This window comes from Nerophis lumbriciformis, linkage group LG05 (genome assembly GCF_033978685.3).
Source record: "Nerophis lumbriciformis linkage group LG05, RoL_Nlum_v2.1, whole genome shotgun sequence".
Lineage (NCBI taxonomy): Eukaryota > Metazoa > Chordata > Actinopteri > Syngnathiformes > Syngnathidae > Nerophis > Nerophis lumbriciformis.
Window position 1 is genome coordinate 35792833 of NC_084552.2, and position 17048 is coordinate 35809880.

The following is a 17048-nucleotide window of genomic DNA, read 5'->3' on the forward strand; positions in this document are numbered from 1 at the left end:
TCATTGTCAGCAAAGTAGTTCCAGTTCTGAAACGTGGGACAAGACGTAAAATAACATGTTAGGAGCTGAGCGTGTCTAAAAGTTAATACTGTAAATAAACAATAATTAACCTTGCATGTTGTCCTGAGCTTCTGCCTTTCCTTTTTGATGGCCTTCTTCTGAATGTCCTTCTCTTTCTTGGCCAACTGGGCGGCTTGTTTGGCCTCTTCTTCTTCTTTCTCTTTTACCAAACGAGCCGCCTCCAACTCTGCCTGTCGGACCTGCACACACACAATTTCAGAGATGCCTTTATTAAGTTTCCAAACCCTAAACCCTACAACAAGGATTTTCATACATGTCAACCCTCCCCATTTTACAGAGAGTCCCGAATATCAGTGCCCATCCCGAAAATCTCCGAGGGCCATTATTCCCACAAATGTATCCCGATTTCAACCTGGACAACAACATTGCAACACCAACTATCACTGGGCGCCGTCTCCAATCAGACAATAATAACAGTTACTAGAGGTGGGGGAAATTATCGATTTTTAGATGCATTATAAAATCGATTAGTAAACGTCAATAATCCATAATAGATTTATTAATTGTAAATAAAGTAATGCAGACAGTTCTAAAATTTGGCTGACTGTAGCGAGCCACCTCACCAAGAGATCTGACGAGCTCCTTTATTTTAGGGCTCTATGTGGATATGGGTAGTGTCAGTGCCGATTTCGTTATCAATCTGCTGATACGCTGAGGAAATGCGTTCCAACATTAGCACAGCTAATTGCGGTTTCTGGTACTGTATGCATCAGGCACATATGAGGAGGTATTTTCTTGGCACAATATAATGCATTACATGTACCGTAATTTCCAGACTATAAGGCGCACCTGACTATAAGTTGCACCAGCTAAATTTAGGGGGAAATACAGATTGCTCCATATATAAGCCGCACCCGACTATAAGCCGCAGGCGTTTTGATGTGTAATTACCGTAGTATATAGGGGTTCCTGCTACCACGGAGGGGATTGTCGGGACAGAGATGACTGTTTGGGAATGCAAAGTGTCCCATTTATTAACAATAAATCTTTCAATCATTCAATCAAACTTTCACATCTTTGACATGGCGAACAGCATTCGTGCAGAGTACAAATAATACAACGGTGCAAAGTAATACAAAGTGCTCGCCTGTAACACGGCAGTAAAAGTGCAGTCCCGCGGCCGTTTACGTTATCAAAATAACCAGCCTACTACCGGTATATGAAAAGTCAGTCTTTAATCATTGTGTCATCGTCTTCTTCCTGCGTACTAAAACCACCGAAATCCTCTTCGTCGGTGTCGGAGAAGAACAGGTCCAAAATGGCGTCGTCAGCCATTCTCTCTCCTTTGTTCTCGCTCTCAAAACCTTCCTCTTTGTCAGTGGAATCAACGGCTCCGGCTTCGTCAGCCGTTTCCATATTGAGGGTGTTTGCATGAACACTTCCTTCGCGCAAACTGTCGCTGACGCTCTCCTACTCTTTGTTTTTCTCTCGTTACCTGGCGCCAGATGTCTGCCTCGGTCTCGCGCATCCTCGGTAGTGCGCGCCCCTGGTTACCGTAAGCGGTAGAAAAGCCGCACCGTTGTATAAGCCGCAGGGACCAGAACGAGGGGAAAAAGTAGCGGCTTATAGTCCGGAAATTACGGTAATGATGTTCTACTTTGTGTATTGACATGGTAGTAGGCTACAGTATATGATTTATGCGTAACGTGGTTTTTGCGTAATGTGGGTTGGTTCACAGAATTGCACTCTGCACTGAAAGATGGTGATGTGCGTACATGGAAGAGAATGCAACATGATGCAACATGGAGTTATGCTGAACCAAATGTGGCGGTAATTTTACTGTTAGCCTTGGCTTGCCATCAAAGTAGGCCTTTGTGATATATAATATATTAAATATCCATCCATTTTCTACTGCTTGTCCCTTTCGGGGTTGCAGGGGGTGCTGGAGCCTATCTCAGCTGCATTCGGGCGGGAGGTGAAGTGAAGTGAAGTGAATTATATTTATATAGCGCTTTTCTCTAGTGACTCAAAGCGCTTTACATAGTGAAAACCCAATATCTAAGTTACATTTAAACCAGTGTGGGTGGCACTGGGAGAAGGTGGGTAAAGTGTCTTGCCCAAGGACACAACGGCAGAGACTAGGATGGCGGAAGCGGGGATTGAACCTGGAACCCTCAAGTTGCTGGCACGGCCACTCTACCAACCGAGCTATACCGCCCCTGGATGGGTGGGGTACACCCTGGACAAGTCGCCACCTCATCACAGGGCCAACACAGATAGACAACATTCACACTCACATTCACACACTAGGGCCAATTTAGTGTTGCCAAGCAACCTATTCCCATGTGCATGTTTTTGGTGGCGGGAGGAAGCCGGAGTACCCGGAGGGAACCCACGCAGTCACGGTGAGAACATGCAAACTCCACACAGAAAGATCCCGAGCCTGGGATTGAATTTAGGACTACTCAGGACCTTCGTATTGTGAGGCACAGGCACTAACCCCTGTCCCACCGTGCTGCCCATACATTATTATATATATTTATTTCGATGGTGGTCCGTGCGGTCAAACAAGACCTTTTAGTAGGGTAATGCCAACAATCTGTCCCGACTTTGGACTAAAATATTGCTGTGTAACTTTACAAAAACATTTGGCTAAAAATGTGGCATAATTACATAGTAAACCATCTTGCAAGAAGCATAAACAAAAGAAACCTACAGTGTAGGACTCATTGATTGCCATTTGAATTTCCTTGGAGTAGGATTCGGATTCGGCTGCGTATCTGGCAACCTCAATCAGGGAAAGTGGGAGAGGACTACAGAAATTTGACCGTGATTGCAGTACCATTTTTGGCCAAATTACTACATATGGCACCTTAAACGCCAAAATGTTAATTAAATATTGTTCTTATCAGACCAGAAAATCTTATTTCTCATAGTCTGGGAGTCCTTAATTGTTTTTTGCCTAACTCTATGCAGGCTTTCATATCGCTTGCACTGAGGAGAGGCTTCCGTTGGGCCACTCTGCCATAAAGCCCCGACTGGTGGAGAGCTGCATTGATAGCTGACTTTAAGGAACTTTCTCCCATCCCCCTGCTGCATCTCTGGAGCTCAGCCACAGTGATCTTTGAGTTCTTCTTTACCTCTCTCACCAAGGCTCTTCTCCCACAATTGCTCAGTTTGGCTGGACAGCCTGGTCTAGGAAGAGTTGTGGTTGTCCCAAACTTCTTCCATTTAAGGATTATGGAGGTCACTGTGCTCTTAGGGACCTTGAGTGCGGCATAAATTATTTTTTAACCTTGGCCAGATCGGTGCCTTGCCACAATTCTGTCCTTGAGCTCTTTGAGCAGTTCCTTCGACCTCATGATTCTCATTTGACATGCACACCTGTCTTATACAGACAGGTGTGTGCCTTTCCTTATCAAGTCCAATCTGTTTAATTAACACAGCTGGACTTCAATGAAGGAGCAGAACCATCTCAAGGAGGATCAGAATAAATGGACAGCATGTGAGTTAAATATGAGTGTCACAGCAAAGGGTCTGAATACTTCTGACCATGTGATATTTCAGTGTTTTTTTTTAATTAATATGCAAAAATGTCTACATTTCTGTTTTTTTCTGTCAGGATGGGGTGCTGAGTGTAGACATTAATGATAAATTAAAAAAACTTTTTTGATTTTTTTTTTTTTTTAATCAAATGGCTGCAATGAAACGGAGTTAAACATTTAAATGGGTCTAAATACTTTCTGTACCCACTTTATGTGCCTTTATTTTGAAGCTGACTTTGAAGTGTGCAGGAAGTCACTGTTTAATGTTGTGTAACCAGACAGTAGGTATGTTACACTTTCACACTGCTTGATAATAATGAAATTAACAATACTGTCGACATAAACAGATCCTTTTTCATCAAAATTACCCCTTTGGCTCTTAAGATTTATGTCGACAAAAATGATTGACCATGTTCGTCGATTTGTATTTATTTGTGCAATAATAAACACTTGTATACTTGGGTACATACTGTAAATGAGCTACATTTTAGAATGTTACATTTGTAGTCCCGAGTCAGGAAGACAAGAAACAGAGAAGGACAACACCAGTGCTGTCAAATGATTTAAAAAAAAATAAAAAATCAGATTAATCACACTTTTGATTTGGATTAATGAGTAATCAAAAGGTGTTACAAACCTCGCCATCTTTCCGGTAACCATCTGCGGTTATGGTAAATTAGCATGTGTATTCAAAATAAATTGCGTGATTAATCTTTGTCTGTATATAAGGTTTTACGTGATATTTTTTGGTGATCACATGAGTTAACTTGTAATTTTTGACAGCCATGAAAAACAGATTTACATGACAACAATAAAATCAGTTCAGGTGATGTCATGACTGGGTACTTTTCAGAAAGAGTTTAACGTGCTTTTTAAATGTGCAAAAAGTGGTGCATTCACTTATGTTTGTTGCTAAGTTGTGACTTCTAATGACTGACAGAAATGTTTGACCAAAAGGTTGTTTTTCTGTGTGGGATGTCAAGATCTCCTCCAGAGGAAGCTCTGGTGACAAAATCTTAGTGTAATGTCTGTCAAAAATGAAGGTGGGACTAGTCTGTGAAAAACTGCCCCGACGAAATTTGATTGAATTAATTTCTATAGGTTTTAATTCGGTGTATGCAGTGAGTGACCTGGTTGTAATGTAGTAATGTGTGAATGTATCATTGACTGTAGGAACATTCTAGCAGAATTATTGTAATTAATAGTCGGATTTGTTTGAAGTTTTATGGATATAATTTGTGTTTGCTTTGTTTTTTAAATGAGAGTGTAGGGTCCAATGTGACCCTAAGGTTCTTGAACTCCTTTATGGTGTAAAGTTCAACATCCCCCAGGAACACACTGGATCGCCCCCAGTTTTATGTTCTTTTGTGAACATCATGGACACAGTTTTACTTTTGTTCAGAAGTAGACAGGCTTTAAGGAGCAAATGGACGATTCTGAATTTATGAACAAACTTCCGACTATTTGTTATTTAAGTATGTTGAATAAAGTAATATAGATGATTCCAAAATGTGGAACTAGCGCTGACACACTATACAAAATACAGCAGGAGGCGAGGAGAAACCATGCTAACCGCTAAGCTAGCTTGAATGTGAAGTAGTGAAACAAGAAAAGAATAAGTGCTTTGTACACTTTTACAGAAGTCTACCTGGAAACGCACAACCAGCTAGAAGAGGAAATTAGCAAGTAGATTTAACAAGTCAGGAGAGAGAACACTGGGCAGAATAGAACCTTGTGGGACCCCTGCTGGACGTTCAAGGTAAGACGACATAGTGCCGCCAACACACAAAGATTGAGAAGTAAGAGATTTAAAACTAAGTTTTGACATCTTATTGAAGTGAGTCTGTTTAGACAGAAGGGCTTGATGGTCTACTCTATCGATTATTTTTTTAAGACTGAAAAGACTGCACCAACACGTGGTTTTGTTTTTGTCACAGGTGTGACAATGATGACACACTAAAGGCAGTTATAATATCCTCTCTCTAGACCAGTGGTTCTTAACCTTGTCGAAGGAACCGAACCCCACCAGTTTCATTTGCGCAAAGTTATATGTTGTTTTACTGGTGCACAAAATGAACCGCGCATGAACATCACCTTGTTCAAAGAACAAAACCAACACAGTGCATGAACTCACAACAAATTACACACCTGCAAATCAGATGGAAAGTTAGAGGGAACATTGTTTGGGGGTATCCATAATACGCCGATAGGGAGAAGTTTTTATTTACACGATGAGTCGGTGTGTCTTGACCTACGCGTGGGGCTCCACCGAACCCCTGAGGCTGACTCACCTAACCCAGGTTAAGAACCACTGCTCTAGACTTTTACAAATCTATTTGTTCATTTCTTGGTAATAAGTGCATACTTTCTGCGGTAACGTACTTCCATCTACACTTTTAAAATGTTATTAAGCAGTTATTTCTCAATGTTGTTTAGCTTAGCTATTAGAATGCCTGCTCCTGGCTTGCTCCCGGGGTGTTAAATGTTTGGCCTCATCCTCCAGTAATATTGGTGCTTAATAATGATACCATAGTTCTCAATAAAATCAAGAAAGCTAAAAAACTACAAAACATTTCATTCAGGCGGTGCGAATGCGCACTCAATGTGGGGGGGGGGGGGGGGGGGCGAGGTGCATCCAACAACTCTGCCTCTCAAAGCGAACCGTTTTAAAAGGGAGAAAAAAATGACTTGAAAGTAAGTCTGTGAAACAAAATCTGTGTAAATGTTTACCCAAAGAACCACCATTAGATGTTACGTAGACTACAACGAACTGTTTTAAATGTAAAAATAAAATTAAAAAATCATATGACATGACCCCTTTAAAGGGACACAGCACTTTTTTGGGGAATTTTGCATATCGTTCACAATCATTATGAGAGACAAGAACACACGTCATTTGTTTGGGATTTTAAACATGATAAACGCTTGGAAGATGCGGCTAATGGGAGTCACTGTTGTAGCCTTCAAAGCCCTCTAAAACAGCTTCAAAACCCTCCATCAGTGTTTTATATACACACTGCACGTCTATATATAATGTAGTAACAGACACGTTCATAACAATATGTGTTATGTACAATATTAACTGTATTTTGATCAATTTAATCATTGCCGGAACTAATTCTTCGAGCATTTATTTATGTTTCCATAGCAGCGTACGTCTGACAATGTGTGTTCATACTTCCGGATAGAAAATGCTTGTGTGTGTTCTAATCACGGCAGACTTGGTAACAAACAACAAAAACAACTATTTTTGGACCAATTATGATTCACAACCACATCTTTTTGAATCTGAATTTATGGAGAATGAACTACCGTATTTTTCGGACCATAGAGCGCACCGGATTATAAAGCGCACAGCCCGATGAGGGGTCTATTTAGGACTATTTTCCAACAAAAGGCACACCGGAATATAAGGCGCATTAGAGGGGTCATATTATGATTTTTTTCTAAATTTTGAACACTTTCTTGCAGTCTAAATAACATGTAATGGTTGTTATTTGGTTAAAATCTTGCATAGATTATGTTTTACAGACCATCCTCAAGTCGCTTTCTGACCGCCGCTTCAGGATGCCCCATTTTGTGGGCGGTCTTATTTACGTGGCTCCACTTTTACAGCGTCTTTTCCCCGTCATCTTTGTTGTACCGGTGTAGCGTGCAAGCATGGGAGTGGAAGAAGTGTCAAAAGATGGAGCTAATTGTTTTAATGACATTCAGACTTTACTTAAATCAATAACGGCACAGCATCTCCTCTTCCGTGGCTAGCTAGTGCAAAAACAACGCCAGAAATGTGTCCCGTGAAAAACCGTCTGACCCTCTCATAACTAAAGTTCCGTATGTGAAATATGTAAACCCACTTGCACCGGTAGTTTTTAACGCTTTCATAGAGAGTCTACTGACAGATATAACTTCGAACTTTACGATACTTTATACTAGAACTGGCAACAGCGGAGGATGAATGCCCCATAACAAGAAGATAGGGAAAAAAGAAGCTTATAGACTAAGGTGTCGTCACAGACTAATGGCGGATGCGCGCAAAATTTCAGGACTTATGCAGATCCCAAATACACATCAGCAGGTACCAGAAGGTAAGAAAAGTTGGTTTTGCATAATATTGCGAAATAATATGATAATATACAGATAGCATGTCTGCTAATAGGTGTCATTTTGCGGTCCTTCTGTCTATCAGTGTTGGCCCTGCAATGAGGTGGCGACTTGTCCAGGGTGTACCTCGCCTTCTGCCTGAATGTAGCGGAGATAGGCCCCAGCACATGTGAACACTTGCACTTGTTAAATGACACTTACTCGCTCCTTCTCTTCCTGCTCTCTCTTCTTGGCTTCAGCTTTCGCCTTCTTCTCAGATTCCTTCCTGGCTTTTTCGTCGTCTTTGAACTTCTTTATTCTGGGATCACAGCTGTAGGCGGTGTCTGTATGGAACAAATACAACACATTACTAATCGTCATTAATGGAGCTTCTCAACTGTGACGTGACATGACATCGGCCGTTTCTGTACCAACTAGTGTTCGTATTCTGTTCATCTCCTCCTTCTTCCTCTGAGCTCTGGAGGCTCGATTCTGCTTTTCAATCCATCGCCTCTCATCACGACTATCAGGTGGGAGGGATATGAACAAGCCAGTCAGACACTCGGGGTCTCAACCATTAGGTTAAAGAGTAAAAAACTCTACCATTCAGCCTTCTCTTTCTCCTCTTCATCCAAGTATGAGAATTCCCTCCATGAATCAAAATTGTACCTGTTACAACACAAGTGAGTATTAACACATATTTAATTTCCCAAATGTTTCAAACGATACCTTGTCCACATACCAAAATGAGTAGAAGTTGTCCACGTCTTCAAAGGAAGATTCCCCGGTTCCTAGTTTTGGCACATGCTTTTTGATCGACCATCGGGAATTTCGCTCAAAAACAGAAGCAAACACCTGGAAAAAGTTGTCTTTGCCTTCTCCTTTTGAGGGTACATTATTGTCAAAGGTGGGATCTACACTGTCAAAGGCTCGTCTCTTCACAGGGTCAGACAGTACTTCTATAGCTGTAGTGAATAAAAACAGAGTATGAGAGGACCCCATGTTGATACAAGCAAGTAAAAAGATCTGAGGTGGGCAGATCGTTTCTATTGTGGACAGTATCTATTCCAAGGGTAGTATCAGAATCAGATTCAGCTTTATTGGCCAAGTATGGTTAACACACAAGCAATTTGACTTTGCATCAGTATTAGATTGGTACAAGCATGATGAGATCGATATTTTTCGGTTCTCTTCTATTTATTTTCACAAATAACTGTATACTTTTTGTTGTGTCGCCCACATTGTTACATTGTTGATACTGGATCGTATATATTAAAAGGTGGGCAAATCAATTTATATATTGCCACTGTTAATATCAATGGTAGTACCAAATCAGCACAAGCATGATGAGATGGATTATTGTGAGTTCTCTTCTTTGTTTATTATCACAGATATCTGTTTTGGTTGTGTTGCTCAGATTGTTACATTGTTGATATTGTCGTATAGTAGATGTGGGAAGATCATTCTAAACATTGATACTGTTAATACCAAGGGTAGTATTCATATCTGTATGAGATGGATATTGTTCAGTTTACTTCTATGTTTATTTTCACAAATATCTGTTTATGCTGTGTTGCTCTTATCCTTACATTACTGATATTGTTATATAGTAAAAAGTAGGAAGATCAGCCTAAATATTGGTAGTGTAAATACCAAGGATAGTATCAATAGCTGTATCAGATCGGTACAAGCATGATGAGTTAGATATTTTTCAGTTCTCTAAGTTTATTTTCCACAAATAACTGTTTTTTGGTGTGTTGCTCATATTGTTACATAGTTGTGGTATTGGCAATATCGGCCATGTATTTACTTGGTATTGGATTGATACCAACATTAGCAGGATTGCCCACCCCTAAAAAGTAACATCTTACCTTTAGTTATACATGTGAAGTAATCGTTGTCTCCTTCTAAAATCTGCTCCCCAGCAGCTTTCCTTTTGTCAGGATGGTGTTTTAACACAATGGCTTTGTCTGTTGAGAAACAATGAAGTACCGTATGTGACCAAAGTAAGTTGTTTGCACAATAGAGAGCGTATACTGCCGCCTTTCCACTGCACAGTTGGGCTCTAGAGTAGCACAGCGGGAAACTGCAACAACCACATCGCATTAAACATGTCGGTCAACGTGAGATACTGGAACAAACGACGACAATAAAGGAGGTATGGCTGAGATTAGCGTTGCAGCAAAGTGGAAACTGTGGAGTAAAAGATAAGGTGAGGCACTGCAACACGCAAGCTAACAATAGCCTGTGTGTTTATTTTTGTCACTTTAGCTTGCGAAGCCTCAAAACTGCAATGACCAAGTAAAGAACTGTGAGAATCTACCTACTCAGTGGCCTAGTGGTTAGAGTGAGATCGGTAGGTTGTGAGTTCAAACCCCGGCCAAGTCATACTAAAGACTATAAAAATGGGACCCATTACCTCCCTGCTTGGCACTCGGCATCAAGGGCTGGAATTGGGGGTTAAATCACCAAAAATGATTCAGCGCGGCCACCGCTGCTGCTCACTGCTCCCCTCACCTCCCAGGGGGTTATCAAGGGTGATGGGTCAAATGCAGAGAATAATTTTGCCACACCTAGTGTGTGTGACAATCATTGGTACCTTAAATCGCAAATAGTAATGTCATAGTAGTCAGGGTTTCTGCAGGTATCAGCAAATATAATTAAAAGCCTTTTTAATGAAACTTAAAACAAATGTATTGTCCATATCCTACTGCAGATCGTTATTATGCAAGTCTATATATAATGTAGTAACAGACATGTTCATAACAATATGCATTATGTACAATATTTACTGTATTTTGATCAATTTAATCATTGCCGGAACTAATTCTTCGGAGCATTTATTTCTGTTTCCATAGCAGCGCACATCTGACAATGTGTGTTCATACATCCGGATAGAAAACGCTTGTGTGTTCTAATAACGGCAGACTTGGTAACAAACAACGAAAACAACTATTTTTGTACCAATTATGATTCACAACCACATATTTTTTAAACTCAATTTATGGAGAATTAACTATTGTATTTTTCCGACCATAGAGCGCAGCGGATTATAAAGCGCACAGTCGATGAGGGGGTCTATTCAGGACTATTTTCCAACAAAGAGCGCACCGCACTATAAGGCGCTTTAAAGGGGTCCTATTATGATTTTTTTCTGAATGTAAAACACTTCCTTGTGGTCTACATAACATGTTAAATGCCTTTTCAATGAAACTTAAAACAAATGTATTGTCCATGTCCTACTGCAGATCGTTATTATATATAGTCGAAAGCACACAATTGTAAGCATTAGACAATTATAATGTTGAATAGTTGGAAGGTTTACATTAACTGTGGCAAAATTAAGCACTATTGTAATCACGATAATTAACAATAATGCAAGTAACCTTTCAAACGCAATAAACCTATTTTTCATTACTGTGGTATTTATTTTTTTACTATTGTAATTGGAAGGTTAATGACTTATTTTTCTAAACGACATGCACCTGGGGATAGACTGATTGGTCACACTAAATTGGACCTAGTGCGTAAATGTTTGTCTGCCTATCTGTGTTGGCCCTGCGATGAGGTGGCCACTTGTCCAGGGTGTACACTTGATTTCCACCCGAGTGCAGCTGGGATAGGCTGCAGCCCCCCACCGCAACCTCCAGAGGGAGAAGCGGTAGAATATGGACGGATGAAAATAAACAAACTTAAAAATAAAATGGACTCTCAATCTTTGTTAGTAAAAATTGCACTTGAATAAATATTGAACATTTTTAAGTGCAGTTTTTTTCCCCAGTTGGAAAAACTGGGTCAAGTAGTTTGTTTTGTTGTCTATTTATTGCCAATGCCATCACGGCATCCTTGCTAGTTCATCCTATCTGATGGGCTCATGTTGCTCATTCAGTTTGAAGATGAATTATTACCACACAGACACCACCCTAACTTGTTTTACTTAGCAGTGTATGGAAGTATCATTGTAGCAAAATTATTTGTAAACGACTATCCCAATCTGTGCATGTGTAATCCAGTTCACGTGTGTGTGTACTAATGTGTGTGTCTTTATAACAATCTGTTTGTGTATAATCAGATCCGGATGTGTGTGTTTTAAGTTGTCTGTCCGTGTTAAAGATTTGTTTGTGTGTAAAAAAATATCTGTCTGTCCGTATTTTCAATGGCGTGTGTGTAAAAAAAAAGTGTGTTTGCGTATTTAGATGTGTGTGAAGCAGGAACCTTCTATTGGCTGTCTTTTTACACGTGACTTTTGCGACACGTCTGCAGTGTACTACTTTTCTGTCAGTAAAGTGATTTGAACGTGTAAAAGGATTTGACTAAATTTCCTCTTGGTTTCCATATACTCACCACTAGTCGGCGCATTGCAGCCAATCACACCCGTGTTGGTGTTGATGCTAAGAACAATGGACTTTTCATCACTTGCTGTCAATAAAAGTTCATGTTTTAGCAGTAACTTAGTGGTAAGAAGTATTTTTGTATTCAAGTAAGTTATCAGTAATTACACAGCGGCTGAAATGATCGCTGTTCCTCCGGTCATACCACAGTCATCTCCCTCAGAGATGACTGTGGTCTTCCCCATGGCTTCTTACCGACGGTTGTGCCCTAAATACCTCCCCAGGGAGGCATTTGGGGGGCATCTTGACCAAATGCCTGAATCACCTCATCTGGCTCCTCTCAATGTGGAGAAATAGCGCCTTGAGTCTTAATTCCTCCCGAATGGTAGAGCTTCTCACAGTCGCCCTATTTCTAAGCGAGAGCCCAGCCCCCCGGTGGAAGAAAGGCAATCATTTTGGCCTCTATGTCATTACATAATCACTTATTTGAATACAAAAAAACTTGTGACCACTAAGTTACTGCTAAAGCGTGAACTATTATTTACAGCAAATGATGAAAAGTCCATTGTTCTTGGTTTTAACAGCAACACAAGTGTGAGTGGCTGCAAGGTGCCGACTAGTAGTGAGTACCGGTAAAAGGAACGGTAAGGGGGCGTTACAGACTAATCATATCACATGTTCAAATCGCTGTACAGACAAGTTGCACATAGCCTAAGTGTCACAAAAGTCACGTGTAAAAAGACAGCTAATAAAAGGTTTCTGCTTCACACACATGGTAATACGCACACACACTACAACTTAAAATACACACACACAGATCTGATTACGCACACACACATAAACAGACACACATTAGTACACATATACATGAATTGGATTACACACGCTCAGATTGAGATACACGTTTGCAAATAATTTTGCTACGATAACACTTCCGTAGCAGTTCTTTTCATTAGTGAGTCGTGACTAGTGAGGCAATGTCCGTGTATTCTGTATGTGTAAGCAAGCGCTCCTCCCTGCTCATACCGAAACAAAGATTGTGGATGATGGACAAGAAGCTTCACTCTGTTCATTTAATTCTACTGTCAAATAAATGTGCTGAGGTGCTGAGAGCAATGCACAGAGTGAGACCGCTTGTATCCATTTTGAAAGCCAGAGATGAAAAAAAGGAACAGACATAGCAATTTATTGATGCCGGCAAAGTTATCAAGTTAATTTTCATTTATTATTCCATTAATTGATTTATTGACTATCCGCTCAGTCCTACAATTGTATGAGCATTTTTAATGCCTTTAGACATTGTACTTTATACTTTTTAATGCCATTCAAAACCTTAATTTTCGCAATATCCATTTAATTACTTTTAATGCCTTTTAATGACACGTGGAAAACCTGGTAGTGTTAGTAGAAGTACCGTAGTAGTAGTAATCGTAGTAGAAGAGCCAAGTGAGTACCTTACAGTATAAAGAAGGAACTAGGGAGAAGGACTCAAAAGCATACTCACGTGCAGCTTTGATCTGTTTCTGAGTGGCTTTGTACCTCAAGTGCGGGAGACCGAGGACAGCGTAGTGATCTTGATTCTAACAGCACAATAACAGAGGCAAAATGTTGTAAACTATTTCATTAAACTAAAGATCAACAAATGGTACAATATTAACTGATCACATGTCAGACATTGGGGTTATTGCAATTTTACAAAATGCAGTACAGTGGAACCCGAACCCGTTTAAGTCAACTCTTCTCAGACTAGCTGACCCCAAAACTGGCCATCGCTTGCACATTTACTTGTGGCTTTGGCCAGAGACGTTAGGAGAATGGACGATAATGAACCTTTTGTATGCAAATCTTTCTTAATGGATGCTAGATGGGTAGTTGCAGTAGTATACTCAAGGTTAACAATGCCATGCTTTTTATAGAAGCTTACTTTGCACAGAACAAGAAATCATTGTGTGCAATTTTAATGCTGTGTAAATAGAAGGTAGTTAAGTTGCTGTTGTCATTTTGCGTAGTGATAATGATGATGTTAACAATACTACAACACATGTTGACATGATCAAACTAATTTTTGATCAAATGTTTTGTTAACAGAAAGTGGTCCACCATTTATGTATAGCTCCCTGACTTAAAAAAAAAACATGGTGAACCAGTACATGATCAACAGGGACAACTTGCCAACATAAAAGGGGCCGATTAAAGCAGGTTCCACTGTACTTAACAATTTAAAGTGTTCTTGTTTAATTTGATTACTGAAAATAAGCAAGTATTGGATAGTTCTGACACCTTCCAATCCTTTGGGTCAAGAGTTCGGAGCAATGGATGCTCCTCCAGCTGAAACTCCTCATCATCGGACTCCTCTGATGACTCCTCTTCCTCTTCCAGTTCCTGAAAAGAGGTCGAGGCGTTCTTGTTTCGCCTCTTCACATAGGCTTCGAACCAGCGCCCCACCGGCTCTACCAGAACCTGCACAGAGGCTAGTATAGGGCAAACAACTTTAAATTAGGGCTGCAACTAACAATTAATTTGATCATCGATTAATCTGTCGATTATTACTTCGATTAATAATCGGATAAAAGAGACAAACTACATTTCTATCCTTTCCAGTATTTTATTGGGGGGAAAAACAGCATACTGGCACCATACTTATTTTGATTATTGTTTTTCAGCTGTTTGTACATGTTGCAGTTTATAAATAAAGGTTTAGATAAAAAAAATAAAAAATAAAGAATTTAAAAAAAAAAAAATTAAAAATTGCCTCTGCGCATAGCATAGATCCAACGAATCGATTACTAAATTAACCGCCAACTATTTGGTGGCGACTTATCCAGGGTGTACCCCGCCTTCCGCCCGATTGTAGCTGAGATAGGCTCCAGCGCCCCCCGCGACCCCAAAGGGAATAAGCGGTAGAAAATGGATGGATGGATGGATATTTTTTATAATCGATTAGTTGTTGCAGCTCTACTTTAAATATAAATATATATAGATACACACACACACACACACACACACACACACACATATATACTGTATTTTTCGGAGTATAAGTTGCTCCGGAGTATAAGTCGCACCGGCCGAAAATGCATAATAAAGACGGAAAAAAACATATATAAGTCGCACTGGAGTATAAGTCACATTTTTGGGGGAAATGTATTTGATAAAACCCAACACCAAGAATAATGATAAATGATAAATGGGTTGTACTTGTATAGCGCTTTTCTACCTTCAAGGTACTCAAAGCGCTTTGACACTACTTCCACATTTACCCATTCACACACACATTCACACACTGATGGAGGGAGCTGCCATGCAAGGCGCTAACCAGCACCCATCAGGAGCAAGGGTGAAGTGTCTTGCTCAGGACACAACGGACATGACGAGATTGGTACTAGGTGGGGATTGAACCAGGGACCCTCGGGTCGCGCACGGCCATTCTTCCACTGCGCCACGCCGTGGACATTTGAAAGGAAATTTAAAATAAATAAAGAATAGTGAACAACAGGCTGAATAAGTGTACGTTATATGACGCATAAATAACCAACTGAGAACGTGCCTGGTATGTTAACGTAACATATTATGGTAAGAGTCATTCAAATAACTATAACATATAGAACATGCTATACGTTTACCAAACAATCTGTCACTCCTAATCTCTAAATCCCATGAAATCTTATACGTCTAGTCTCTTATGTGAATAAGCTAAATAATATTATTTGATATTTTACGGTAATGTGTTAATAATTTCACACATAAGTCGCTCCTGAGTATAAGTCGCACCCCCGGCCAAACTATGAAAAAACTGCCACTTATAGTCCGATAAATACGGTGTGTGTGTGTATATATATGTATATATATATATATATATATATATATATATATATATACACACACATATATATATATATACACACACATATATATATATATATATATATATATATATATATACACATATATATATATATACACATACATGTATAGACACATATATATACATATACACACATACATATATATATATACATACATACTTACATACATACATACATACATATATATACACATACATGTATAGACACATATATATATACATATACACACATACATATATATACATACATACATACATACATATATATATACACATATATATCCATATACACACATACATATATATACATACATACATACATACATATACACATATATATACATATACATGTATATATACTTTAATCTTTGTTAAATCGCACACAAACAAATATTCCCAATAAACTTCTGACTTCAAAAAAAACAGTTGAGTAAATTACTCTTGAAGTACAAATCCTGTACTTTAATATATAACTTACTTTCCTAATAAAATAGAAAGTAGTTTAAATAAAACAGGTGGTGAAATATGAATGAATGTATCGGTTTGAAATAAATGAATGGACTACCTGTCAATAGGATGCATTATGTGGGACATGAGTGGGCAGCAATTTGCTATTATGCAACAGTATCATTGCTGGGTTAAACTCCCACTATTGCTGTCATTACAATATGTAAGGAACACATTCAATTTAGATTAGTTTTTTATATTAGCTCACTGTGTTGTCAGTCATTAAGCATATCGCTAACGAGTATGCTAACAAACTGAAAGTAGTGTAGCTTTGCAAGCTACCTCCCTCTGGCCTCACACACACTTCTTACCGGCAACAGCTTTCAACACAGTCGTTCCATCCCCGTCCGCCGCTTCTAACAACATTTTTAGAAGAATGGCAACACGAACATTCAGGTGCCGCAATTATAAAACTATATGCTTCAAAGTGCTTCAAATCCAGGCCCGATTAATTACACACCACATGGGCATCCACTAAAAAAGAACACATTCGTGAGAAACTCCGCGTGTCACATTGTAAAATGTTCCGTGTTACAGTAGATATTCCCTAATATTTTGTTCCGGTATATATTTTCCTAAAGTCACAAAACCCACTGGTGCAAATTTTATGAAATAATGAAAAATTTAAAAAATCTTAATTTAATTAGTTTTACAACTACGTATAATTAGATTTTTTTAAAGGAAAGTATATCTAATGCG

At 39.3% G+C, this 17048-nt stretch overlaps 1 protein-coding gene across 1 annotated transcript in view; it reads right to left on the reverse strand.

The window, feature by feature from the left end:
- Nucleotides 1–16885, reverse strand: part of dnajc2 (DnaJ (Hsp40) homolog, subfamily C, member 2) — a 29033-nt gene extending 12148 nt beyond the window's left edge. The window contains exons 1-10 of the mRNA XM_061960677.2: nucleotides 16661–16885; nucleotides 14258–14448; nucleotides 13482–13557; nucleotides 9518–9616; nucleotides 8389–8611; nucleotides 8250–8315; nucleotides 8078–8169; nucleotides 7869–7990; nucleotides 111–260; nucleotides 1–26 (exon numbers count right to left, since the gene is read on the reverse strand). The exon at nucleotides 1–26 is cut by the window's left edge and continues 63 nt beyond it. Of these exons, the coding sequence (XP_061816661.1) occupies nucleotides 1–26; nucleotides 111–260; nucleotides 7869–7990; nucleotides 8078–8169; nucleotides 8250–8315; nucleotides 8389–8611; nucleotides 9518–9616; nucleotides 13482–13557; nucleotides 14258–14448; nucleotides 16661–16715 (1100 nt within the window). The 5' untranslated portion in view covers nucleotides 16716–16885. The remainder of the gene's footprint in view (nucleotides 27–110; nucleotides 261–7868; nucleotides 7991–8077; nucleotides 8170–8249; nucleotides 8316–8388; nucleotides 8612–9517; nucleotides 9617–13481; nucleotides 13558–14257; nucleotides 14449–16660) is intronic.
- Nucleotides 16886–17048: the final 163 nt, after the last annotated feature.